The following is a 27,040-nucleotide window of genomic DNA, read 5'->3' as shown; positions in this document are numbered from 1 at the left end:
CAGTCGGGTAAAGCCCCGGGGCCAGACGGGTACCCGGTGGAGTTTTATAAAATGTTCTCAGGGATATTAGGGCCAGTGCTGGTCAAGATTTTCAATGAGGCAAAGGACATGGGTGCTGCCCCCGACGATGTCACAAGCCACTATTTCGTTGATATTGAAGCGGCACAAGAACCCGGAGCTATGCGGGTCATATAGGCCGATCTCCCTGCTTAATGTGGATGCCAAGTTGCTGGCCAAACTTTAGGCCTCCAGGATTGAAGATTGTGTACCGGATGTGATTATGGAGGATCAAACCAGGTTTGTCAAGGGCAGGCAGTTGGTGGCCAATATGAGAAGGCTGCTCAATGTGATCATGATGCCCCCGGAGAGTTGGGAGGTTTAGGTCGTTGTGGCAATGGATGTGGAAAAGGTGTTCGACCGAGTGGAGTGGAACTATTTATGGGAGGTGCTGGGACGATTTGGGTTCGGTAAGGGCTTTATCGACTGGTCAGGCTGTTGTACCAGGCCCCAGAGGCTAGTGTAAGGACTAATAGGATGACCTCTGACTATTTTGGACTGTACCGGGGGACAAGACCGGGATGCCCCCTCTCCCCACTGTTGTTCACGTTAGCTATAGAGCTGCTGGCAATTGCTCGGAGAGCTTCAAGGGGCTGGTTTGCGGGGGGGGGGGGGGGGGGGGGGGGGGGTGGAACGTAGTGTCTCGCTGTACGCGGACGACCTGCTATTATACGTATCGGATCCAGGGGCAGGGATGGGTGGAAATTTGGCCGGTTTTCGGGGTATAAACTGAATATGGCAAAGAGTGAAATGTTTGTAGTTCAGGCGAGGGGTCAGGAGGGTCGGCTGAGGGAGCTGCCGTTTAGGTTAGTAGTGGACAGTTTCAGGTACTTGGGGATACCAGTGGCGCGTGGCTGGGGCCGGTTACACAAGTTGAACTCGTCCTGATTGGTTGAACAGATGAGGTGCGAGTTTCGGAGATGGATGCGCTCCCGCTGTCATTAGCTGGGATAGTGCAGACCGTCAAAATGATGGTCCTACCGAGATTGTTGTTCGTATTTCAGTGTCTCCCAATTTTCATTCCGCGGTCCTTTTTTAAGACAGTCAATAAAATCATCCTGGGCTTTGTGTGGGCGAGTGAAGAAGGTGATGCTTGAGCGGAACCGGGGGGGGGGGCTTGCGATGCCGAATTTTAGCCATTATTACTGGGCAGTAACATAGCCATGATAAGGAAGTGGGTGGTGGGGGCGGTTTGGGAGTGGATGGAGGCAACTTTGTATAGGGGCACCAGTCTGGGGGCGTTGGTAACTGCACCTCTGCCATTCCTGCTGGTGAGGTACTCCAGCCCCGTAGTGGTGGCGGCCCTGAGAATCGGGTCCGTGGAGGAGGTACGCTGGAGCAGTAGGAGCATCGGTCTGGTCCCCAATATGTGACAATCACCGGTTTGCCCTGGGGAGCTTGGATAGGGGCTTCCGAGTATGGCAAAGGGTGGGAATTGAGAAGATGGGGGACTTGTTTCTAGAGGGGAGCTTCCCTAGCTTGAGGGCAATGGAGGAGAAGTTTGGGTTGGCAAGGGGGAACAACTTTAGATATTTACAGGTGCGGGACTTCCTGCGTAGGCAGGTATCGTCCTTCCCACTCCTGTCACGAAGGGGGATCCAGGATAGGGTAGTGTCTAGAGGATGGGTGGGGGAGGGGGAGCGTCTCGGACATCTACAAAGAACTCATGGGGGGTGGAGGAGACGCAGACAGAGGAGCTGAAGCGCAAGTGGGAGGAGGAGCTTGGGGGTGAGATGGAGGATGGCTTATGGGCGGACGCATTGAGCAGAGTCAACGTGACCGCAACATGCGCCAGGCTCAGCCTGATCCAATTCAAGGTGGTCCACGGCCCACATGACAGTGGCCTGGATGAGTAGATTTTTTGGGGTAGAGGACAGGTGTGCAAAATGTGCAGGAGGACCAGTGAACCATGTTCGCATGTTCTGGGCGTGTCCAAAACTTGGGGGATATTGGCAGGGGTTTGCGGACATCATGTCCAGGGTATTGAAAACAAGGGTGGTGATTTTTGGGGTTTCAGAGGACCCGGGAGTCCAGGAGGAGAAAGAGGCGGATGTTTTGACCTTTGACCTCCTGGTAGCCCGGAGACGGATACTGCTAGCTTGGAGGGACTCCAAGCTCCCAAAGTCGGAGACCTGGCTAACTGACATGGCGAACTTTCTAGGCCGAGAGAAGATTAAGTTCGCCTTGAGAGGGTGTTCGTGGAGAATTAATCGTCAGCAGAGGGGTGGGGTGGGGTGGGGTGGGAGGGTGGTTTAGGGTAGCATAGAACAGGGGGTCAATTAGGCGGGTCTTGGTGGGATGGGAGTCGGTGATTGCACTGTTTATTGTTCTTTGTACATTGTTTTATACTGTTGCTGTTTGTAATGCCAAAAATACCTCATTAAAATTGTTTATAAAAAAAGAAGTTCACAAGACTTTGGAATAGACAAACTGACTCGCATATTTGATGAATTTTATTACTAAGATCGTCCTTCAAGTTGTTTTGTAGAAGCGAGAGGAATGGGAAATGCTGTCTTTATGATGACAGCATGCTTTCAGAAAGTCTAGAGCTGAAAAAGATGTATTCATGTGTTTTATTCATTATAGTTAGGCTTTTGACCAGGTGAAGAACTGTAGTCATGTGACCTTGATTCTGAGGATCTTGGAGCGATAAGTAACCTTTTATTGTGAGCACAGTAAGAAATCTTACAACACCAGATTGAAGTCCAACAGGTTTGTTTCGAATGGCTAGCTTTCGGAGCACTGCTCCTTCCTCAGGTGAATGAAGAGGTACATTCCAGAAACATATATAATGAACAAAGTCAAAGATGCAAGACAATACTTTGAACGCTAGTCTTTGCAGGTAATCAAGTCTTTGCAGGTAATCAAGTCTTTGCAGGTAATCAAGTCTTTGCAGGTAATCAAGTCTTTGCAGGTAATCAAGTCTTTGCAGGTAATCAAGTCTTTGCAGGTAATCAAGTCTTTGCAGGTAATCAAGTCTTTGCAGGTAATCAAGTCTTTGCAGGTAATCAAGTCTTTGCAGGTAATCAAGTCTTTGCAGGTAATCAAGTCTTTGCAGGTAATCAAGTCTTTGCAGGTAATCAAGTCTTTGCAGGTAATCAAGTCTTTGCAGGTAATCAAGTCTTTGCAGGTAATCAAGTCTTTGCAGGTAATCAAGTCTTTGCAGGTAATCAAGTCTTTGCAGGTAATCAAGTCTTTGCAGATCCAAATGGAGCAACTGGAGAGAGGGATAATTATAGGTTAAAGAGGTGTGAATTGTCTCAAGCCAGGGCAGTTGGTAGGATTTCGCAAGCCCAGGCCAGATGGTGGGAGGTGAATGTAATGCGACATGAATTCAAGGTCCCGGTTGAGGCCGTATTCATGTGTGCGGAACTTAGCAAAACGTTTCTGCCCGGCGATTCTGCGTTGTCGTGCGTCCTGAAGGCCGCCTTGGAGAACGCTTACTCGAAGATCAGAGGCTGAATGCCCTTGACTGCTGAAGTGTTCCCCGACTGGAAGGGAACATTCTTGCCTGGCGATTGTCGCACGATGTCCGTTCATTCGTTGTCACAGCGTCTGCATGGTCTCGCCAATGTACCACGCTTCGGGACATCCTTTCTTGCTGCGTATGAGGTAGACAACGTTGGCCAAGTCACACGAGAATGTACCAAGAACCTGGTGGATGGTGTTCTTGCGTGTAATGGTGGTACCCATGTCGATCTGGCACGTCTTGCAGAGATTGCTATGGCAAGGTTGTGTGGTGTCATGGTCGCTGTTCTGAAGGCTGGGTAGTTTGCTGCAAACAATGGTTTGTTTGAGGTTCCGCGGTTGTTTGAAGGCAAGTAGTGGGGGTGTGGGGATGACCTTGGCAAGATGTTCGTCTTCATCGATAATGTGTTGAAGGCTGTGAAGAAGATGCCGTAGTTTATCCGCTCTGGGAAAATACTGGACGGCGGTACTATAAGACCATAAGACATAGGAGTGGAAGTAAGGCCATTCGGCCCATCGAGTCCACTCCACCATTCAATCATGGCTGATTTCAACTCCATTTACCCGCTCTCCATAATTCCTGTTCGAGAAATCAAGAATTTATCAACTTCTGTCTTAAAGACACTCAACGTCCCGGCCTCCACCACCCTCTGTGGCAATGAATTCCACAGACCCACCACTCTCTGGCTGAAGAAATTTCTCCTCATCTCTGTTCTAAAGTGACTCCCTTTTATTCTAAGGCTGTGCCCCTGGGTCCTAGTTTCCCCTGTTAATGGAAACAACTTCCCTACATCCACCCTATCTAAGCCATTCATTACCTTGTAAGTTTCTATTAGATCTCCCCTCAACCTCCTAAACTCCAATGAATATAATCCCAGGATCCTCAGACGTTCATCGTATGTTAGGCCTACCATTCCTGGGATCATCCGTGTGAATCTCTGCTGGACCCGCTCCAGTGCCAGTATGTCCTTCCTGAGGTGTGGGGCCCAAAATTGCTCACAGTATTCTAAATGGGGCCTAACTAATGCTTTATAAAGCTTCAGAAGTACATCCCTGCTTTTATATTCCAAGCCTCTTGAGATGAATGGCAACATTGCATTTGCTTTCTTAATTACGGACTCAACCTGCAAGTTTACCTTTAGAGAATCCTGGACTAGGACTCCCAAGTCCCTTTGCACTTCAGCATTATGAATTTTGTCACCGTTTAGAAAATAGTCCACGCCTCTATTCTTTTTTCCAAAGTGCAAGACCTCGCACTTGCCCACGTTGAATTTAATCAGCCATTTCTTGGACCACTCTCCTAAACTGTCTAAATCTTTCTGAAGCCTCCCCACCTCCTCCATACTACCTGCCCCTCCACCTATCTTCGTATCATCGGCAAACTTAGCCAGAATGCCCTCAGTCCCGTCATCTAGATCGTTAATATATAAAGAGAACAGCGGTGGCCCCAACACTGAACCCTGCGGGACACCACTCGTCACCGGTTGCCATTCCGAAAAAGAACCTTTTATCCCAACTCTCTGCCTTCTGCCTGACAGCCAATCGTCAATCCATGTTAGTACCTTGCCTCGAATACCATGGGCCCTTATTTTACTCAGCAGTCTCCCGTGAGGCACCTTATCAAAGGCCTTTTGGAAGTCAAGATAGATAACATCCATTGGCTCTCCTTGGTCTAACCTATTTGTTATCTCTTCAAAGAACTCTAACAGGTTTGTCAGGCACGGCCTCCCCTTACTAAATCCATGCTGACTTGTCCTAATCCGACCCTGCACTTCCAAGAATTTAGAAATCTCATCCTTAACAATGGATTCTAGAATCTTGCCAACAACCGAGGTTAGGCTAATTGGCCTATAATTTTCCATCTTTTTCCTTGTTCCCTTCTTGAACAGGGGGGTTACAACAGCGATTTTCCAATCCTCTGGTACTTTCCCTGACTCCAGTGACTGTTGAAACATCATCACCAACGCCTCCACTATTTCTTCAGCTATCTCCTTTAGAACTCTAGGATGTAGCCCATCTGGGCCCGGAGATTTGTCAATTTTTAGACCTCTTAGTTTCTCTAGCACATTCTCCTTTGTGATGGCTACCATATTCAACTCTGACCCCTGACTCTCCGGAATTGTTGGGATATTACTCATGTCTTCTACTGTGAAGACTGACGCAAAGTACTTATTCAGTTCCTCGGCTATTTCCTTGTCTCCCATCACAAAATTACCAGCGTCATTTTGGAGCGGCCCAATGTCAACTTTTGCCTCCTGTTTGTTTTTAATGTATTTAAAGAAACTTTTACTATCATTCCTAATGTTACTGGCTAGCCTACCTTCATATTTGATCCTCTCTTTCCTTATCTCTCTCTTTGTTATCCTCTTTGTTTTTTTAGCCTTTCCAATCTTCTGACTTCCCACTACTCTTTGCCACATTATAGGCTTTCTCTTTTGCTTTGATGCATTCCCTAACTTCCTTTGTCAGCCATGGCTGCCTAATCCCCCCTCTGATAACCTTTCTTTTCTTTGGAATGAACCTCTGTACTGTGTCCTCAATTACTCCCAGAAACTCCTGCCATTGCTGTTCTACTGTCTTTCCCACTAGGGTCTGCTCCCAGTCGATTTTCATCAGTTCCTCCCTCATGCCCCTGTAGTTACCTTTATTTAACTGTAACACCTTTTCATCTGATTCTACCTTCTTTCTTTCAAATTGGCGATTGAATTCGACCATATTATGATCACTGCCTCCTAAGTGCTCCCTTACTTTAAGATCTTTAATCAAGTCTGGCTCATTACAGAACACTAAGTCCAGAATGGCCTGTTCCCTCGTGGGCTCCATCACAAGCTGTTCCAAAAAGCCCTCCTGTAAACATTCAATGAATTCCCTTTCCTTGGGTCCACTGGCAGTATTATTTACCCAGTCCACCTGCATATTAAAGTCCCCCATGATCGCTGTGACCTTGCCTTTCTGACATGCACTTTCTATTTCGTGGTGCATCTTGTGCCCCTGGTCCTGACCACTGTTAGGAGGCCTGTACATAACTCCCATTATGGTTTTTTTGCCTTTGTGGTTCCTCAACTCTACCCACACAGACTCCACATCATCCGACCCCATGTCGTTTAGTGCTATTGATTTAATTTCATTCCTAATTAACAAGACAACTCTGCCCACCTCTCTGTCTTTTCGATAGGTTGTGAATCCCTGGATGTTTAAATGCCAGTCCTGAACCCCCTGCAACCATGCCTCTGTGTTGCCTACCACATCATACCATACAGTCACAATCTGGACCACAAGCTCATCTACCTTGTTCCGTACACTGCGCGCATTTAAATATAACACCTTTAATTCTCTATTGACCGTCCCTTTTTGTTTTCTTAGTGTGGTGGACCTTGGTTTACTGAGCCTTTCCATACACTGTCATATTTTGTGGGATGGGGACTATTGTAACCTCTCCTGAGTTATGTCTTTTCGTGCTTTTTTGTATTCCTAAGCAGCTACGCTTCCCACTGATTACTTCACCTCTTGGTTCCCTGACCTTCTCCCCCCCCCCCCCCCCCACCCAATCTTTGTCGGTTGTGTCCCATGTTTGCCTTCTGAGGAGGTTGGTGCGGTTTTTTGCTGTGGCACGTTGGAACTGTCGATCGATGAGTTGAGCGCCATATCCCGTTCGTACGAGGGCATCTTTCAGCGTCTGTATGATGTCTGTTACGCTGCTCCTCGTCTGAACAGATCCTGTGTATACGGAGGGCTTGTCCATAGGGGATGGCTTCTTTAATGCGTTTAGGGTGGAAGCCGGAGAAGTGGAGCATTGTGAGGTTATCCGTGGGCTTGCGGTAAAGCGGAGTGCTGAGGCGACCGTCCTTGATGGAGATGTGTGTCCAAGAATACAACCGAAGCAGTCCATGGTGAGCCTGATGGTGGTAAGAACTTATTGATGTCATTGTGTAGTTTCAGTGATTCTTTGCCGTGGGTCTAAAGGAAAAAAATGTCATTGATAACGTTGGTTGAAGATTTATTGTGAGGTTAAGGCTGAATGGGTGGGAGTTCCTTTCTCCACCCGCCCGCCAACAAAATTATGAAGGATCTAGATGGGAAGGATTTTTTCCCATTTAATATACGGCTCAATAACCAGGAGATTTAGAGGCGGTTTGAGAAAAAACATTCTTAACCAGAGGCTGGTGGGGATCTGGAGCCCACTGCCTAAAAGAGGCGGCATAGTGGTTAGTACTGCTGCCTCACAGCACCAGGGACCCGGGTTCAATTCCGGGTTTCCTCCAGGTGCTCCAGTTTCCTTCCACCGTCCAAAGATGTGTAGGTTAGGTGGATCGGACATGATCACAGTGGAATTATGGGCATTTGGCCTAGGTAGTGTGCTCGGAGGGTTGGTGCAGACATGATGGGCTGAATGGCCTCTTTCTCCACTAGGGATTCTGTGAATGCTTTGCTACAGTTGTACGGGACATGGATGAGAGTACTGGAGTACGGTGTACAGTTTTGGTCTCCTTATTTAAGGAAGGATATAATTGAATTAGTAGTTGAGAGAAGGTTCACCCAACTGATGATGGGGTTATCTTGTGAGGAAAGGTTGATTGAGCTTCTCTTGCTTTTAGCAACCTGAAAAGCTGTAAGGATGAGGCATTCTCAGGTCTTGTTATATTTATCTTTTTCTCTGGCGCCTGCATTGTTTTTTCATTCTGGGTGCTGTTGCTTTGGTTTTTGGAATTTTAGAGCTTCATTGGATAAAATTTGTAAACTCATTGCAGGCTTTCATCATTCAGCCCATAAATCTGAATTCTATATTGCTCTCCCACTTTCTGTTCTTTGTTTGTTTCTTGCTACTGGACTCGGTGCTGTCCATAGCTTCAGCTGGTGTACTTGCAGTGACTGTATGAAGTTGTTTCAAATATTTACCCATTAAAACAATTTATTCACACATCATTGACTAACTAATATGTCTGCTTTACAGTTGTGCTTAGCAACAGGAATGTCCTTGATGAAAATGTTGTTCTGGATTAACTGGCATTTTGGCACCCTTTAAGTACATGAATAATTTTTTTTTAAACTCCAGACTGTTTGAGCTAATCCAGCACCCACCTTTGCATCAGCCTTGGTAACTGGGTCTGCCTGGTGATCTACCAGACACATGCAGTAGCTGCATTCCATTGCAGATTCCCACCGAGCCAACCTTTGGTCATTGCTCGTTTTTGTGTTGCTCAACTATTGGGGGCCACGGACCCCCGTTTGCGAATCACAGAAAACATTTCCAACTCCATATAATTATTAACGAGTAACAAAGTTTGCTTCAATATTTTTGTGTTTTCTTTTCCTGACCTGTATAAAGAAATGTTCCAAGGCAGATTGAAACTTTTGGGGATTTAAGACCGACACAATTTGAAATCTGTACAATTTACAAATTGGTCAATAAACTACGAGACTTCGAATAGAGCATTCTCTTGCTGCTTCAAAAATTAAAATGCAATAATTTGGAGTTAACACACAGGACGTTTAGCTTGTCAACTGTGCCATTTTACTTCCATTTGAGGTGAATTCTGAAGCTGAAAAATAACATTTTGACTATTTTAATTGAGAGTAGCCTTTATGGTGCTTTGGAACGATCTCAAACATTTGGTTTGTGGACCCATCTACCCCACCAATGATTTCAGATGAAATAATCTACATATGAACATCTGAACATGAGAATTGTCCAAAATTGCCCATAGTGTTGGGTGGGGTTGCTGGGTTGTGGGGATAGGGTGGAGGTGTGGACCTTGGGTGGGTTGCTCTTTCCAAGAGCTGGTGCAGACACGATGGGCCGAATGGCTCCTTCTGCACTGTAAATTCTATGAAATTAGGAGCAGGGGTGGAACCCAGATTAGATGCAGTGCTAAATTCAACTGAGTTTAGTTAAACCTTGACAAACATCCCTTTACAAAATCGTAATTTCAAAACTTATTGCTTCATACTGAAGAATTTGGTGACCTCGTGGCAGAATCCTAGGAAGTGTTTTTGACTTCATTGGGCCACTTTTTTTTTTTTACAATTAAAGGGCAATATAGTGTGGCCAATCCACCTACCCTGCAGATCTTTGGGTGGTACTCCACACTGACCGTGACCTGGGGCTAGGATCAGACCCGGGTCCTCAGTGCTGTGAGACAGCAGTGCTAACCACTGTGCACCGTGCTGCCCTGATAGTCACTGGTTTTCGTTTGAGCACAAAACTGCATTAGCTGAAAACGTCTCTGACCAATTATGGATACTGAAACTTACTAAAAAATTTAAAATGTTGTGTGGAATCTATCAATATACACTGGCAATCCAGCCATGTAATGAGTACTCGATTGCAGCATTTGGGAAGAAGATTGAGATTTTGAAGCTGAGCAAAGAGTTTCAGATAGATTTCCACTGCTGACAAGAGTTTCTGAATGGAAACATGATCACTGTATCTCCAGTGTTTTATGTTGGAAATGTAAACGCCAGTGCTTGGGTTTGGGGTCTATTTTCATAATTTGCTATGTCATCTTGTTGCCTAAACGGAAAAACATATTGGTGGAACCGTCCTATATGCTTGCTCATTGAGAATGATGTTTCAGGAACAAAACACCTTTTTGGTTTGGGGCATTTGTTGCTGCAAGTAGCCAGAATTTGTATAAAAGAAACCATGAAGGCGTTGCTGTCTGACCTAATAACATGTATTAATGAATTATCTTTTTCTGCTGTACAGGTCCCAACTGTAGTCGGGTGGCATGGTAGCACAGTGGTTAGCACTATTGTTTCACAGCATCAGGAATCTTGGTTTGATTCCCGGCTTGGGCCACAATCTGCGGAGGCTGCACGTTCACCCTGTGTCTGTGTGGGTTTCCTCCGGGTGGTCCGGTTTTGTTCTACAAGTCTCGAAAGATGTGATTGTGGTTGTTAGGTGAATTGGACATTCTGAATTCTTCCTCCGTGTACCCGAACAAGCACCGGAATGTGGCAACTAGGGGATTTTCACAGTAACTTTATTGCAGTGTTAATGTAAGCTTACTTGTAACACTAATAAAGATTATAAGTGTCATTGTCACACATCAGACCAAGGGTTGATATAGGGTCTGCAATGAGAAAACATGCACAGCTCTTTAATTATCTCTGTAAATGCTGGTCTGCTACTTTTAAGAAAACAATTTGCATTCAGCACTTGTACAATATAATATTAATCATAGAAGTTACAGTGCAGAAGGAGGCCATTCGGCCCATCGAGTCTGCACCGCCCTTGGAAAGAGCGCTCTACTTAAGCCCACACCTCCACCCTATCCCAGTAATCCCATCTCACCTTTATGGACATTAAGGGCAATTTAGCATGGCCAATCCACCTAACCTGCACATCTTTGGACTGTACGTTAATATTGAAGGCTTGTGATCAATCCATTTTGGGAGGGGTGGAATTCTTCAACCGGAAATTTTTGGAGAACAGTTGATATGTATGCCTCAAAATCCAAGAGTGCTTGGTTAGCTGAGAATCAACAGTTTTGTGTGCTGGCTAATTTTGTATTTTTACATCCAGGTAAGGGAGGTAAAAACAGGCGACGTGGTAAGAATGAGAATGAGTCCGAGAAACGTGAGTTGGTGTTTAAAGAAGATGGTCAGGGTAAGTGAGATGTACATTTTAGTTATACAATTCCAGCTCCATATCCTCAATGCTCCAGGCAATATACCTGTTCTGCAGTTGTGAAGAAAGACATTAAACCCACAATATTTAGTAAGATTTTTGTCAAATACACAGCATAACATTGCAAAACCAAACACAAGCTCCATGTAGTCAGGCCATGTTTACCCTTGAAAATGTTCCCATGTTTAAAAATAACTTTCCTCGTTCATGGTGGAATAAATCAAAAACAGCTCTCCAATAAATATGGGCATATGGTTGGAGAAAGAAACTGATTTGATTTGGTACCAAAATTAATTTAACTTGAGTCACCAGTTGAAACAACTTCTTGGAACCCTGATAGCTGAGATTTTGTACATCGCTGCCGCTTTCATCTCGGATTCTTATTTAGCTTGAACTCATTTATTGCCTATCCTTGGTTAACCTTTACTCAAAAGCATGGTGGCGGTTGTTCTTCAGCTAAAGAAGCTTAGTAGAACTGAGTGACTTGGCATAGCAATGTGGTGTGGGACTAGTTAGAACCTTTAGGAGATCAGTGAACCAGTTGGGATTTTACAATTCAGCAGCTTTGTGATCCCATTGAGTTTCAGATTTAAGAAAAATTGGAATTCGGATTCTCACTGCCACAGTGGATTATGAGTTTATACACTGTTATTACTCCAGCTGTCCAGTATACAGTCCAATAAACATTACTATGCCTGCATCCTTTTGACTTTAAAGAAATACCTACTTCTACTGCCTGTACCATTTAACTCCGACTGTAGTCGTTTAATCCAAGTCCTTTAGCTGTGTTGCTATGAGATTGAGTTGTGCCAGTTTCTCTACCCATCTATTTTAAGATGTGGAGGTGCCGGCGTTGGACTGGGGTGAGCACAGTAAGAGGTCTTACAACACCAGGTTAAAGTCCAACAGGTTTGTTTCAAACACTAGCTTTTGGAGCATCTATTTTAAACCATAGACAAGCCACAGATCGATGAAACACTTGTTGTTAGCTGTCGGTCAATTGTGAATTGGGTTGTGCGCTCGAGTCCCACACCAGAGATTGAGCACTTAAAGTCATCTTTTGTATAAGGCATTAAACCAGGGCCCCAGCTAATCTCTCAGGTGGATGCAAAGTATCCCATGAAACTATTTGATGAAGAGCCAAGTAGGTACTATTTGTACCTGCACCAAGATCACTAAAATAAGACTATGGTCATTAATTTAACTATTTGTGTGATCTCGCTATGTGCAAAGTTCTAGCACTTCAAAGTACCTCAAAAGCATTTTAGGATATCCTGAGATCATGTAAGTTGCTATATGAATGCAAACCAGGGGCGTCACGGTGACGCAGTGGTTTACACTACTGCATCACAGTGCCGAGGACCCGACTTCGATCCGGGTTGTGTGGAGTTTGCACATTTTTCCTGTGTCTGCGTGGGTCTCACCCTCTCAATCCAAAGATGTGCAGGGTAGGTGGATTGGCCATTCTAAATTGCCCCTTTTATTTGAAAAAAAATAATTAGGTACTCTAAATTTATTTTAAAATGAATGCAAACACGCCTATTGTGCCACTCACTGGTCTGATAGTTCTGTCTGCTGAGTAAACATCTTGGAATCCTGTTTGGTGGTTCTTGTTAAACTTTTCGGGGATTACCTGAAAATGTAACATTGAAATTTCAATCGCTAAGACTAATTTATTTATCTCCAAATTTCCATTGCAATGATTATGCAATTTGTTCAAAGATAACTCCAGTTATTTTTGTCTGTAGAATATGCCCAGGTGATTAAGATGCTGGGAAATGGGCGTTTGGAAGCCATGTGTTTTGATGGTGTGAAGAGGCTTTGCCATATTCGAGGGAAGCTGAGAAAGAAGGTGAGAACTGTTTTCCTGTTCGCAGTTTGCCTTGGGTTCACGTTCCACATCCCCAGTCAGATCGTGCTTTCAATTAGGCAGCACAGTGGTTAGCACAGCTGCATCACAGCTCCAGGGTCCCAAGTTCGATTCCCGGCTTGGGTCACTGTCTGTGGAGTTTGCGTTTTCTCCCCGTGTCTGTGTGGGTTTCCTCCAGGTGCTCCGGTTTCCTCCCACGATCCAAAGATGTGCTGATTAGGTGGATTGGCCATATTAAATTGCCCTTTGTGTCCAAAAAAAACATTAGATGGGGTTACTAGGTTATGGGGATAGAGTGGAGGTGTGGACTTTAGTAGGGTGCTGTTTCCAAGGGCCGGTGCAGACCCGATGGGCCAAACGGCCTCATTCTGCACTGTAAATTCTGTGATCCTATGATTCTATACTTGCTCGAAAGTGCCACACATGGATAATTCCTTAAATTCCAACTGCTAATCCCTCTGTCTTTTTTACACTATGTTGCTACCATCAAACACAGTACAGAAATTTCAAAATTGAAGTTTTTCCTCCCCGTTTTCTATACAAAGCAACTTTCTAACCAGGAGCGCGCTCATGAAAATTCCAACGGACTCTTCTAAATCATAACTTGGACTAATGTTGGATAGTTTGGAAAATCTGCGTGACCTGTTGGCCAAAGATGAAATTTCATTATTGTACTTGGCATTTGATGCCTGGAACTGATTCATATGCCAGTCAGTGACGTATGAGATATGTATACTGATTTCTGTTTCGGTGTATTGGAGTCCCAATTCTTTCATTTCCGACCTGCCTGATCTATCCTCTCTGCATATTTAGTGGCAGCAGTCAAGATACCGCTGATCGGAGTCTTTTCCTCCAGTGATTTTAAGATGTATTCCATGAGAAAACGCTTCTTGCAACCTTTTACTCATTTAAAAAAAAAAATAATAATTTGGAGTACCCAATTCATTTTTTCCAATTAAGGGGCAATTTAGCGTGGCCAATCCACCTACCCTGCACACCTTTGGGTTGTGGGGTGAATGTGCAAACTCCACACGGACAGTGACCCAGAGTCGGGATCAAACCTGGGACCTCGGCGCTGTGAGGCAGCAGGGCTAATCCACTGCGCCACTGTGCTGCCCTACAAACTTTCTTGACTGACATGCTAATCCTTTCAGCAGTGATGCAAAATGTATCTGTTGAAGACAAAGCTAACTTTAGAAATGTGAACAGAAAACACTGGACTGCCTCAGCAAGTCATGACAGCATCTGTGGAGAGAGATGGGAGCTAACGTTTTGAGTCTGGATGACTTTATCAAAGCTAGAGAGAACTGGAAATGGGATCGGGGGGGGGGGGGGGGCGTGCGCGTGGAGCGGTGAGGCTGGATAGGGGACCAGCGGTAGGTGGAGATTGACAAAGATGTTGAAGACCTGTCAAAAGGAATGTAAACGGGTGATTAAGGCAAAGAAGGATGCTGATAGTCGCACATAAAGAGATTTGAATGTGTGAATGGCAGAACAAAGTATGTCAAATGACAACTAGGAACTGTTGGCCCAAGTGTGGGGCAAATGGGGGGGGAAAGAAGAGAAAACAATGGCGAGGGGATAAGAGATCAATGGTAGAAATAAAAATGGGGTGATGGTGGAGGAGAGAGTTCGCAGTCTGAAGTTGTTGAACTCAAATGTTAAATCTGGAAGGCTGTCTATGCTTAATTTGAAGATGAGGTGCTGTTCCTCTAGTTTGCACTCCGCTTCACATGAATATTGCAGCAGGCCAAGAACGAAAGTGTGGACATGGGAGCAGAATGGGGAGTTGAAATGGCAAATCACGGGAAGCTCTGGGTCCGGCTTGCGGACGGACTGGAGATGTTCTGCAAAGCAGTCATCCAGCCTGCATTTAGTCTCTCCAATGTAGAGTAGACCACATTGGGAACAGCAAATGCAGCAGACTAGGGTGAAGGAGGTGCACATGAAGCGCTGCCTCACTTGGAAAGTGTGCTTTCAGGGCCTGAGCAGTGGGAGGTAAAAGAGGTAAGCCTTACACCTGCGATTGCATGGGAAGATGGTGTCAGAAGAGGGTGAGTTGTTGGGGCAATGGAGGAGTGGACAAAGGAGAAATGTGTAGTTTATATTCACAATCTGGACAATTGGATGATTCCAAGTGCTTGTTTGACAAGCTTTGCATGTTGAGATGGAACTGGTGTGTGTGGATTTTGTTTGTAAAATATTAACCAGATCCAGGAGTGACAGGCCACTCTTGTATGTTACAGGTTTGGATAAACACATCAGACATTATATTGGTTGGGTTGAGAGATTATCAGGTAAGGTTTTTGTTCTTCTGCACATATCCTTTCTCAGACTTGTATTTGTATTCTGTACAATATGTAAATGTTTTTAATATATGAACATCATCTGAAGTTTAACTTAACTAAGGGGCTGGATTCACTGTTTTGGAGGCTATGAGCCGACGCCGGTGCGGGAACTGTGTAAAACTCCCGGCTTCCATGATATAAACGCCTGGAGACTGGCCGTGTCCATGGCCGCGCTTGTGCACAGCGACGACCTGCAGCGGTCGCGCTGTAAAACATAAAACATGGTGCCTGGCCACGCCAAACCCTTGCAGAAGCCCCCCCCCCCCCCCCCCCCCCCCCCCCCCCCCCCCCCTCCCCAGCAGCATGACTCTCAGCTAACTGGCGGCACTGGACACAGTCCGCAGCTGCCATGCTGGGTTCCCGACCACTGACTACAAGTGAACCGTGTTGTCGGGAATTCAGCCCATTGGCGACGTGAACCGCGGAGGCCCCGGAGAATAGAGGGTCAGGCCCACTAATGATCTGCCAACGGTATATAAATGCTGCGCCGCGAGCGATGCATTTAGGCTATTTACAGGGTGCCGAAGGATCCCAATTTGTCAACCAGCACCTACTGCCTCTTTGGCATCGGAGGCAATTCTCCGCCCAATCGTGTCTCGCGATTTCGGTGTCAGAAGATGGTGAATCCCGCCCAGGGACTCCGATTAAGTGAAATTTTGGTCAATACTATGGGTCTTATGCACACTTGGTATGCTTGAAAAGCCATGTTTTTGCCAATGGGTGAAGTGAAAGATGACCAACTGTTGTGAGTGAAGGTATTTTTTAGGTGGGAGGACCTCACAGCCTAAGCACAGTACAACTATTTGAGGTTCAGTTAACTTGTTGTTGGAAATATAAAAAGAAACAGAACTTTGTTAATTTTAAGTTTCATCTGCGATGATTTTTATAACCTCTTGGTTTGCAGTCTATGATACTTCATAGCAGAAGAAGTGCTTTAGATTTATAGCTATGCTTGTCTTGGTTTCACTGCTCTTTGCAAGAGTTTCATGCCTTCCAGTAATGTTCTCTTAGTTTTGCTGATCAGCAAAAGGTAGTGGTACTGAATCACGATCCCACCGACCAGTTGGTAGGCCTTTGCTGCAGTGGCGTCAATGGGGAGTGCTGTGATGGCCATATGGGATTCACCCTACTACCATGTGGAATGGGATTGATGGTAATGTTATTCTGTATTATATCTCGCGTTGAGCATCCCTAGGAAAAGGCATAGGTCATTTAACAATTAACTAACTGTTCCAAAAGCAATTTTATTAGCTGCTTTCTGAAAGTCCATATAAATAACATCAATACATATTGTCCTGTCCGTTACTTCACGCCTCTCCAAAGAAATTCTGTTTTATTCCTCAACCCTGACTTTGTTTCTTGTGGTCCGAAATGCCTTTGTGATATGAAAAGATGTTAAGATGCTATTGCTATTGGATTGTTCACTTAATGTTTATCTGAAATTCTTGATTTTAATTGTGTTGTTCAAATGTCTGTGATGCCTATCTTTACCTAGCTATTTATTCAAACTAAAATTTCATGTTAACCTATTTCTTTTCTCTTTGAAAGGATAATAAGGCTGATGTCATCCTGAAATACAATGCGGATGAGGCAAGAAGTTTGAAAGCCTACGGTGAACTTCCAGAGCATGGTATGGGCTCCATTGTTCCCCTTTATTTGTCTCCGCTTTGTAAAAGTTTTTTGTTTTTTTTTAACCAGTTCTTCTCCTCTTCCCTCTCTGCACCTGCAGCCAAAATCAATGAAACAGATACCTTTGGACCTGGCGATGATGATGAAATACAGTTCGACGATATTGGGGATGATGATGAGGACATTGATGATGTAAGTATAAGATTTTACTACATAAAAGTCATAATTTGCTGGGGTGGGTGACTGGTTCCCCAGGCCTTGCTCTCTGTCTCGGTAGAGATTCTCATTCCACAGTAGCTGGATACTTATGAACAACAGCCCAATTTAGTTAAACATGGGCTCTGAGACTGGGATATTGCTCTTTGCTTTTTTTCTGGGTGTGCTATGAAATGGCAACTGGAGTTTTGAAATCTCAACGAAATTGCAGCTAAATGCTGGCCTGGTCTATTCCGAACTGCACAGATGTTTCTTGAGATTGGGCCTCCCCAGAAATAATAAGTAAGTAATTAATTTAACTTTAGCTATAAGAGCATGTGTGGAGCCTACAATCCCTTGATCCTACACTCATTCAGTACAATCATTGCTAACCTTTTGCCTGGACTTCACTTTACCACTGACTCCCCATATCTCTTGATTCCATGACTGACTAAAAATCTGTCTATCACAACCTTGAATATATTTAATGATGAAGCATCTGCAACCCCTTGGGCTAGAGAATTCCAAGATTCATAATACATGAGTGAAAAAATATTCTCCTCCAAGAAATCGACTCCTGATCCTGAAGTTATGACTAGTTCTAGACCTTACCATGGGTAACAATTTCTGTGTCTATTCTATGAAGCCCCTTCAGAATTGTGTGTTTCAATGAGATCATTTCTCATTCTTCTAGCCTCCAGAGAGTATGCCAAATTTACTCTCGTCCTCGACTCGAAAGTATGCCGAATTTATTCTTGTTCTAGGAACCAATCTGGTGAACCTTTGCTGTACTGCCTTCCTTGGATATGGAGACCAAAATTGCAAACAGTACTCCAGGGGTGCTCTTGCTAAAACCCTGCACTATTAGGGCAAGGCTTATTTGTTCTTGTACTTTATTGTCTAAAAACTTGGATACATTTTTCTGGGTTTCCTTGTAGTAATGATAATAATCGCTTATTGTCACAAGTAGGCTTCAATGAAGTTACTGTGAAAAGCCCCTCGTCGCCACATTCCGTCGCCTGTTCGGGGAGGCCATTACGGGAATTGAACCCACGCTGCTGGCATTGTTCTGCATTGCAAGCCAGCTATTCTTTTTTTAAAAAATTTAAATAATTAAAAAAAAAAAAAATTCAAGTACCCAATAATTTTCTTCCAATTAAGGGACAATTTAGCGTGGCCAATCCACCTACTCTGCGCATCTTTGGGTTGTGGGGCTGAAACCCACGCAGACACAGGGAGAATGTGCAAACTCCACACGGACAGTGACCCAGGGCTGGGATTTGAACCCGGGTCCTCTGCGCCGTAGGCAGCAGTGCTAACCACTGCACCACGTGCTGCCTTTCAAGCCAGTTGTTTAGCCCACCATGCTAAACCTGCCCCCTTGACTAACTCATTATACAGACTAATATAACTGTAAAACATTTGCAATCAAATTAAATATCTTCATTGTATTTCTTTAAATACATGAATTCTATTATTTCATCAAAGACTAACCAAATCAAAATTTCTCACTCTGGAAAAAGCTACATAAAATTATCTGTGTGTAAAATCAGGCCTAGGATTATAAATACAAATCTTGTCAAGCATCTGAATCTCTGAATTGTTTAGTCATTGAATATGGAAGTCTAATTGAGAACAGTTTTATCTCCGAGTGGAAAACACAAATTTATATCTGATAGGCTGAATATTCTTCAAGAAATAAACATACTATTTCCTTGAAATCTGCATGCTATAGTTTTAACATCCATCGACAACAAAACAGCTTCCCAACTACCACCTTAAAGTTCTTGTTAATGGTTCAGGTTTGTAGCAAAACATTTATTTTTAAAATAAATTTAGACTACCCAATTATTTTTTTCCAATTAAGGGGCAATTTAGCGTGACCAATCCATCTAATCTGCCCATCTTTGGGTTGTGGAGATGAAACCCACGCAGACACGGGAAGACTATGCAAACTCCAAACGGACAGTGTCCCAGAGCTGGGATCGAACAGCAGTGCTAACCACTGAACCACCATACCTCCCATAATAAAGCATTTATCACTGTTCTTTCCTTGAATCTAAATTATAACTTCTTTCCTTGAATCTAAATTAATGTCGTGGCATGCTCATTTATAGAATAATACACCTGACCGCTTTTCCAAAACAACATTCAAATCTAATAAAAGTTCATTTCTGACATAGAATTTTTGAATCAGTTGGATCAAATAATTGTCCCTGCCATTTTGCCATACTTAACCATCCCACATAGAAATATTCGCCATCCAAGGTAACTTTGTTTTTGAGCTGCCCTTCTGCTGTTTTTGTTCTCTATCACTGCTGCCACCAACTGATGGCTGCTGCACATGCATCACATATCAGTCCTCTGCGACACCACATGCCCCATGTGCACCAGGCATTCTACCAAATAAACCCACCAACAGGCATGTTCCTTAAACTGGCTAATCCAAGCAATCCAGACAAAAGCTGAATATTATTATAACGATTGTAAATAACTTGAGCTCCAGTGCTTATTCTTGTGGCACTCTGCTAATTACAGCTAGCCAACTTAAAATGGTCATTTATCCTTGCTCTCTGGATTCCTGTCTGTTAACCAATCCTCCATCCATGCTAATGTTATCCTCCATTCATTGTGCTGTTAGATAATTTGGACATTCTGAATTCTCCCCCTGTGTACCTGAGCAGGTGCCGGAGGGTGGTGACTAGGGGATTTTCACAGTAACTTCATTGCAGTGTTAATGTAAGCCTACTTGTGACACTAATAAAACAAAATCTGGCATATTAACCTTTTTTATGTGAAAACTTATTCTTTTGGTGCCTCCGACCCTCTGATGGCGTACTTAATCTTCTCCAGGTGGGTGGTGCTGCCGATCACCAGCTGAGCAGGATTCTCCGGCATGCGATTAGGGAAACAAAAGCAAGGGTGTTGGCCCCCTTCCCCATGTGTAGCTCTGGCTGCTCCGATACCCTGAAGATTGCCACTATCGGGCATGGCTTCACCCTCACCCCCACAACCTTGGACATTGCATCGGAGAAGGCTGTCCAGAACCCAGCAAGTTTGGGACAAGTCCAAAACATGTGGGTGTGGTTTGCCGGGCCCATCTGGCACCGTTCACGTTCATCCTACACCTCTGGGAAGAACCTGCTCGTTCGGGTTCTGGTCAGGTGTGCTCTGTGCACCACTGTGAGCTGTATTAGGCTAAGCCTTGCGCAGGAGGAGGTGGAGTTAGCCCTGCTCAGTGCTTCGTTCCAGAGTCCCCACCCTACCTCTGTCCGCAGTTCGTCCTCCCATTTTTGTCTGAACTCGCCCAGTGGTATCTGAGCTCTGTCCAGTAGCTGTCTGTATATTTTCCCACATAGCCACATCAGGTCCTCTAGTAGTGTGGCTTCTAGGGTCCCAGGGTACCCTACTGTCTGTTTGCGGAGGAAGTGTTTTATTTGGAGGTGTCTCATTTCCTGTCCTTTTGCTAATTTCCAGTTCCTTGTTAGTTCGTCCAGTGTCGCCAGTGTGCCCCCTCCTTGCCTCCATCTTTTGAAGGTGGTATCCAGCATGGCTGGGGGGAATCTGTGATTGCCGCAGATGGGGGCCATGGGGACATTTTAGTTATCCTGAAGTGTTGTCTCAGCTGGGTCCACGTTCTCAGCGTAGCCGCTACCACTGGGCTCGTTGTGTATCTTGTTGAGGAGGGTGGGGGTGCTGCTGTAGCCAAGGCCTGGAGGGTCGTTCCTTTATAGGATGCCTCCATTTGTACCCAATCTGTGCTGGATTCTGGTACCCATCCCCTCACTCCTTCTGCCATTGCTGCCCAGAGATAGTATTGTAGGTTTGGTAAGGCCAAGCCCCCTTTGATTTTCCTCCTTTGCAGTGTTGGTTTGGGAATTCTCAGGTTCTTATCCCTCCCACACAAACGCCATGATTAGACTGTCTTAAGTTTTGGAAACATGCCTTTAGGATGAAGATCGGTATGGATCTAAACAGGAAGAGGAACCTTGGCAGTACGTTCATCTTGGTCGTCTGCACTCTCCTGCAGAGTGAGAGTGAGCCCCAACTTTGAAGGTCTTTTCTTACTTCCTCCACCAAGCTGGTCAGGTTCCACTTGTGGATCTGTGTACAGTATCTGGCTATCTGGATCCCCAGGTAACGGAATCTGTTCTGGACCATTTTAAACTGGAGCCCCTCCAGCTCTGTCCCCTGCCCCGTTTGGGTTCACTGGGAATGTCTTGCTTTTGACCAGGTTAGGTTTGTAGCCCGAGAAGATTCCAAACTCTTTCAGAATTTGCAGTATTGCCTTCAGTCCCTCCTGTGGCTTCGAGACATAGAGGAGCAGGTCATCTGCATAGAGTGAAACTCTGTACTCTGTCTCCTCTCCAGATTCCCTTCCAGCTTTTCGGATCCTGCAGGGCTATCGTCAGGGATTTGATCGCTAGCGTGAAGAGTGGGGACAGGGGGCAACCCTGTTTTGTTCCTCTCTGTAGCTGGAAGTATTCAGAGATGGTGGTGTTAGCTCGGACACTCGCTTTGGGAACGTTGTACAGGAGCCTCACCTAGGCAGTGAACCCTGCTCCTAGCCCAAACCGTTCCAGTACCTCGGAGGTAGTTCCAATTGACTCTGTTGAAGGCTTTTTCTGCATCTAGGGAGACTATCTCCTCTGGTGTTCTCTCCCCGGGGTGGTGGTGGTGGTGGGGGGGGGGGGTCATTATTACGTTCAGCAGCCGCCTGATGTTTGCTGTGAGCTGCTACCCTTGACAAAGCCTGTTTGGCCCTCTACGACCACCTCTGGTACACAGCCCTCAAACCTTTTGGCCAGGACTGTTGCGAGTATTTTCGCATCCAGGTTCAGCAATGAAATGGGTCTGTATGATCCACATTCCATCAGGTATTTATCTTTTTTGGGTATCCGTGATATTGTGGCCTGCGCTTGTGTGGGGGACAGGGTGCCCCTTGCCAGTGAGTCTGTGAACATGTCCCTTGGGTGTGAGGCCAGGACTGGTGCAAATGTTTTGTAGAAGTCCGCCGGGAACCCGTCGAGTCCCGGTGCCTTCCCCGCCTGCATGGAGCTGATGCTCTCCATGATTTCTCCCAGATCTATTGGTGCTTCCAGCCCCCACCCAGCTGTCTTCCCCCACAACTGGCAGTTCCAGATCATCTGTTTCGTCCCCATTGGGGGGCTCTCAGCTGTACAGTCCTCGGGAGAAGGTCTCAACTGCCCGATTGACCTCCTTTGGTGTCAAAAAACCCTAATAAATTTGCCAATCCCAATTTCCCCTCGATAATCCTAAGCGCATTGTTTTTTTTCTCAATATTTTTATTGAATATTTAAAATTTTATATAAAAGAAACAACCACCTTAGCAGTTGATGGTGACCAACTCCTTAAAATACAAAATGAATTGGCACCATCTTTTATAAAGCTCATCGATCGCAGCTCTCAAGGTTACCTTAACTTTTAAGTCCCCCAGCCATACTGAGACACTGGACAGAGAAGCTGACCTCCATCGTAACGGGACCCACTTGCAATCAGTCTGCTAGATGAAGGCTAAAACATCCACCTCTGTCTGCAGCTCTGGCAGGTCCAACACCACAAATGTGACCCCTAAGGGATTGAGCTCCAAATTCATTTGCAAGATTGCCGACATGGTGCTGAAAAACAAACCCCAAAACCTCCCCACCTCGGGCCAAAACCAGAACATGTGAACACGATTGGCTGGGCCCCTCCCATACCGCTCACACTTGTCCTCCACTCCCTCAAACAACTGGCTCAACCTCGTTGAATGTGCCCTATGCACCACCTTTAATTGAATCAACCCTAATCTCGCGCGCACAGTCGTGGCATTCACCCTGTGCAGCACTTCATACAGTGCTTTTTGCAACCATACTCCCACTTAGCCTTAACCCCCTCCAGACCCATCCAAATTCTAGCTACCTTGTCTGACCAGATATACAACGTAATCAACCGCTCCACCCTCTGAAATCCACTCTTGAGAAGGACCGTCGATACCATCATGTAGGCCCTATGCATCACCTTAAACTGATTACTTAGCCTTGCACACGACGAGGGCACATTCACCCTCCGTAAGGCTTCCCTCTGCACTCAGATGCCCTTCTCAACTTCTCCCACTCACTCCTAATGTTCCCCATGGGAGCGCACTCCCTCTCCAGACTCCCCATACCTGTCTGTCGCTCTACCAATTTCGGCCTGTACAGCTTCTCTGGAGAAGACACCAATCCCCACTCCCCTCTTATCTGAACAATCTCCCAGGGCACCGTCGTAGCTGGCCAGCCAACAAATGGCTGGCCTTTTCCCCATATTTGTACATTGCTCCTTTTGCCTGCTTCAACTGGCTCACCACTTTGCTTGTGGACAACAGATCAAACTGTGCCTGCAGTACCTTTCTCTGGCCAAATGCTCTGGGATGGGATCTTTCGAATATTTGCAATTAATCTCCAAAATTTCATTTTTCACTCTGGTGCTCCTCCCTCGCCTCCATCCTAACTTGCACTTTTGTGAGATTATCTCCCCCCTCCACCTCTTTCAATATCTCCCACAGCACCAATGGTGCAACCTCCCCATTTTTATTAAACTCCATACTCCTCTATCCCCCTCGCCATCTTCATGCAGAACCCCACGTCCGCTAGCAACCCCACATTCAAACTCTGCCCCGGCTGCTCCTCCAATACTGCCAGGTGTGTGGCATGATCACGGCAGCACAGTGGTTAGCACTGTTGCATCACAGCTCCAGAGTCCCAGTTTCGATTCTTGGCTTGGGTCACTGTCTGTGCGGAGTCTGCACGTTCTCCCCATGTCTGTGTGTGTTTCCTCCGGGTGCTCCGGTTTCCTCCCACAATCCAAAGATGTGCAGGTTAGGTGGATTGCCATGCTAAATTGCTCTTGGTGTCCAAAAAGGTTGGGTGGGGTTACTGGGTTGCAGGGATTGGGTGGAGATGTGGGCTTGGGTAGGGTGTTCATTCTAAGAGCCGGTGCAGACTCGATGGGCCAAATGGCCTCCTTCTGCACTGTAAATTCTATGATCAGAAATCATGACCAACCCAGCCTTCATGAAGCCTTACCTGGTCTTTCACCCACAAATGGGTCTCCTGCAGCAGCTCCACATTGACCCTCAAAGCCCTTCAAATGGGCGAAAACATTCGCCCACTTTGCCAGCCCTCCTAATCCTCGCACATGCCACATTACCAACCAAACTGCGGCCTCATGTCTACTGGTGAGGGATAATCTGATCTCCTTCCTCACCCTGCCCCACGACTGGGACCAAGCTACCCCCCCCCCCCCCCCAAAAAACCAATCCCAGAAGTCTCACAACCATGCCCTCTCGCAACAACTCCTCTCGTCACTTCCCCCTCCCCTCATTCACACCTTCTAGGTAAGCTGAAACCTCACTGTCCAGATTTGGCTGACCACAGCCCCCACCCAACGCTCCTGTTCACTAGCCAACTCTAGTTTGCTAGTGCAATGGCCCCCGCATCCATAACAATGGAATTTGTTATTCCCACCCCCTAACTGTTCCTGAAACTGCTTCTCACATGCATACCTTCTCCAAAACAACTCCTGGAAAGGCGAAAGGCAGCTCACACCACAAACAGCCTTAAACTTAACAGTAACTAATGTACAAAGAAATAAACAGGCCCCAACCACAAAAACATATCCCACCCACAACACCAAAGTCCCAGTGTCCATCTCTGTTCAGCCCAATGTTTCCACCTTCATGAATGCCTCGTCCGCCATCTCTAAATAATGTCCCTGGAATTGTGTGTGAATCTCCGCCTCGGCGGGTAGACCATCATGAAGCACTCTCCACTCTTGAACAGTGCTGCTTTTGCCCTGTTAAAGGCTGCACACCTTCTCACATGCTCCACTGACTTCTTGGAATATATGAATACCACTGTCTTCCCACTTTGTCTTCCAATTCTGCTTTGTCCATCTCAATGCCTGCTCCTTCCTCTGGTAGCTATGAAAGACAATCACAGCTCTCGGCTTGTTCATCTGTAGCTTTGGCTGGAGCGACCAGTGGGCCCTATCTAACTTCCTCCACCTGCAACAGCTTTGCAGACATCTTCGTCGACCGTGGGCCCTCCACACCTTCAGTCAGCCCCACGATCCTGAGGTTCTGCTGTTGCAACCTTTTGTCAAGGTCCTCAACCTTGGCCCTCGAGCACTTGTTTCTGTTCTCCACCTTCAGCAACTCCACTTCCAGCGAGGTGCTTGATAATGGGGGGACGGGGGGGGGGGGGGGACTTCAACACGGTGCTGGACCCAGCACTAGACTGTTCCAGGTCCAGGACTGGTAAGAGGCCGGCTGCAGCCAAGGTGCTCGGGGTTTATGGACCAGGTGGGGGGAGTGGATCCATGGAAGTTTGCCAGGCCGGTGGCCAGAGAATTTTCTTTTTTCTCCCACGTCCATAAAGCCTATTCCTGGATAGATTTTTAAATAATGAGTAGGGCACTAATCCCAAAAGTGGAGGGAACGGAATATTCGGCTATAGCCATCTCTGATCACGCCCTGCATTGGCTGGAGCTGGAGTTGGGGGAGGAGAGGGACCAGCGCCCGCTGTGGCGCCTTGATGTGGGACTGTTGGCGGATGAGGGGGTGTGCGGGCGGATCCGGGGGTGTATTCAAAGATACATGGAGGCCAACGACAATGGGGAAGTGCAGGTGGGGGTAGTCTGGCAGGCTCTGAAGGTAGTGGTTCGGGGAGAGCTAATTTCCATTAGGGGCCATAGGGAGAGATTGGTTTGTGACATATTAAGGGTGGACAGGAGCTATGCAGAGGCCCCTGAGGAGGGGCTGCTTGGGGAGCGATGAAACCTCCCACTGGAATTTGACCTATTGACCACGGGAAAAGCAGAGGCGCAGGGGGCGGTATGAGTATGGGGCGAAGGCGAGCCGGATGCTGGCACATCAGCCTCGTAAGAGGGAGGCAGCGAGGGAGATTGGTGGAATTAGAGATGGAGGGGGGGAATACGGTGCGTAGTGCGGTGAGAATAAATGAGGTAGATGGGGATCTGTAAAGGTCTGAGCCCCCGGGGGGGGGGGAATGCGGCGATTCTTGGACCAACTGACGTTCCCGAGGGGGAGGGGGGGGGATGCGGCGATTCTTGGACCAACTGAAGTTCCCGAGGGTGGGGGAGGAGCAGGTGGCTGGTTTGGGGGTGCCGATTGGGCTGGAGGAGCTGGTTAAAGGATTGGGGAGCATGCAGGCGGGGAAGGCCCCGGGACCGGACGGGATCCCGGTTGAATTTTACAGAAATTATGTGGACCTGCTAGGCCCGTTGCTGGTGAGAGCTTTTAATGAGGCGAGGGAGGAGGGGACCCTGCCCCCGGCAATGTCCCTGGCGCTGATCTCGTTGATTTTGAAGCGGGATAAGGATCCATTGCAATGTGGATCGTATAGGCCGATTTCACGCCTCAATGTAGACGCTTGGTTGTTGGCGAAGGTGCTGGCTACGAGGATTGAGGACTGTCCTGGGGGTGATCCATGAGGACCAGACGGGGTTTGTGAAGGGCAGGCAATTAAACACGAATGTGCAGAGGCTCTTAAATGTGATCCATGATGCCCTCGGTGGAGGGGGAAGTGGAGGTAGTGGCGGCTATGGACGCGGAGAAGGCCTTTGGGAGTATCTCTGGGAAGTTTGGGTTCGGGGAAGGGTTCGTAAGATGGGTCAGGCAGTTATATAGGGCCCCAGTGGCGAGTGTGGCTACGAACCGGCGGAGGTCGGAGTACTTTAGATTGTACCGCGGGACGAGGCAGGGGTGTCCCTTATCTCCCTTGTTTGTTTGCATTGGCAATTGAGCCGCTGGCCATGGCACTGAGGGAGCCTAGGAACTGG

The 27,040-nt window shown here is 46.5% G+C and overlaps 1 protein-coding gene across 1 annotated transcript in view; it reads left to right on the top strand.

The window, feature by feature from the left end:
* Positions 1–27,040, top strand: part of LOC140428109 (eukaryotic translation initiation factor 1A, X-chromosomal) — a 45,971-nt gene that overhangs the window by 15,027 nt on the left and 3,904 nt on the right. The window contains exons 2-6 of the mRNA XM_072514178.1: positions 11,051–11,134; positions 12,904–13,007; positions 15,272–15,322; positions 16,922–17,003; positions 17,103–17,194. Coding sequence (XP_072370279.1) covers positions 11,051–11,134; positions 12,904–13,007; positions 15,272–15,322; positions 16,922–17,003; positions 17,103–17,194 — 413 coding nt within the window. The remainder of the gene's footprint in view (positions 1–11,050; positions 11,135–12,903; positions 13,008–15,271; positions 15,323–16,921; positions 17,004–17,102; positions 17,195–27,040) is intronic.

This window comes from Scyliorhinus torazame, chromosome 8 (assembly GCF_047496885.1).
Source record: "Scyliorhinus torazame isolate Kashiwa2021f chromosome 8, sScyTor2.1, whole genome shotgun sequence".
Taxonomy (NCBI): domain Eukaryota; kingdom Metazoa; phylum Chordata; class Chondrichthyes; order Carcharhiniformes; family Scyliorhinidae; genus Scyliorhinus; species Scyliorhinus torazame.
The sequence above is the reverse complement of the archived record's forward strand: the minus strand, read 5'-3'. Positions and strand labels throughout refer to the sequence as shown.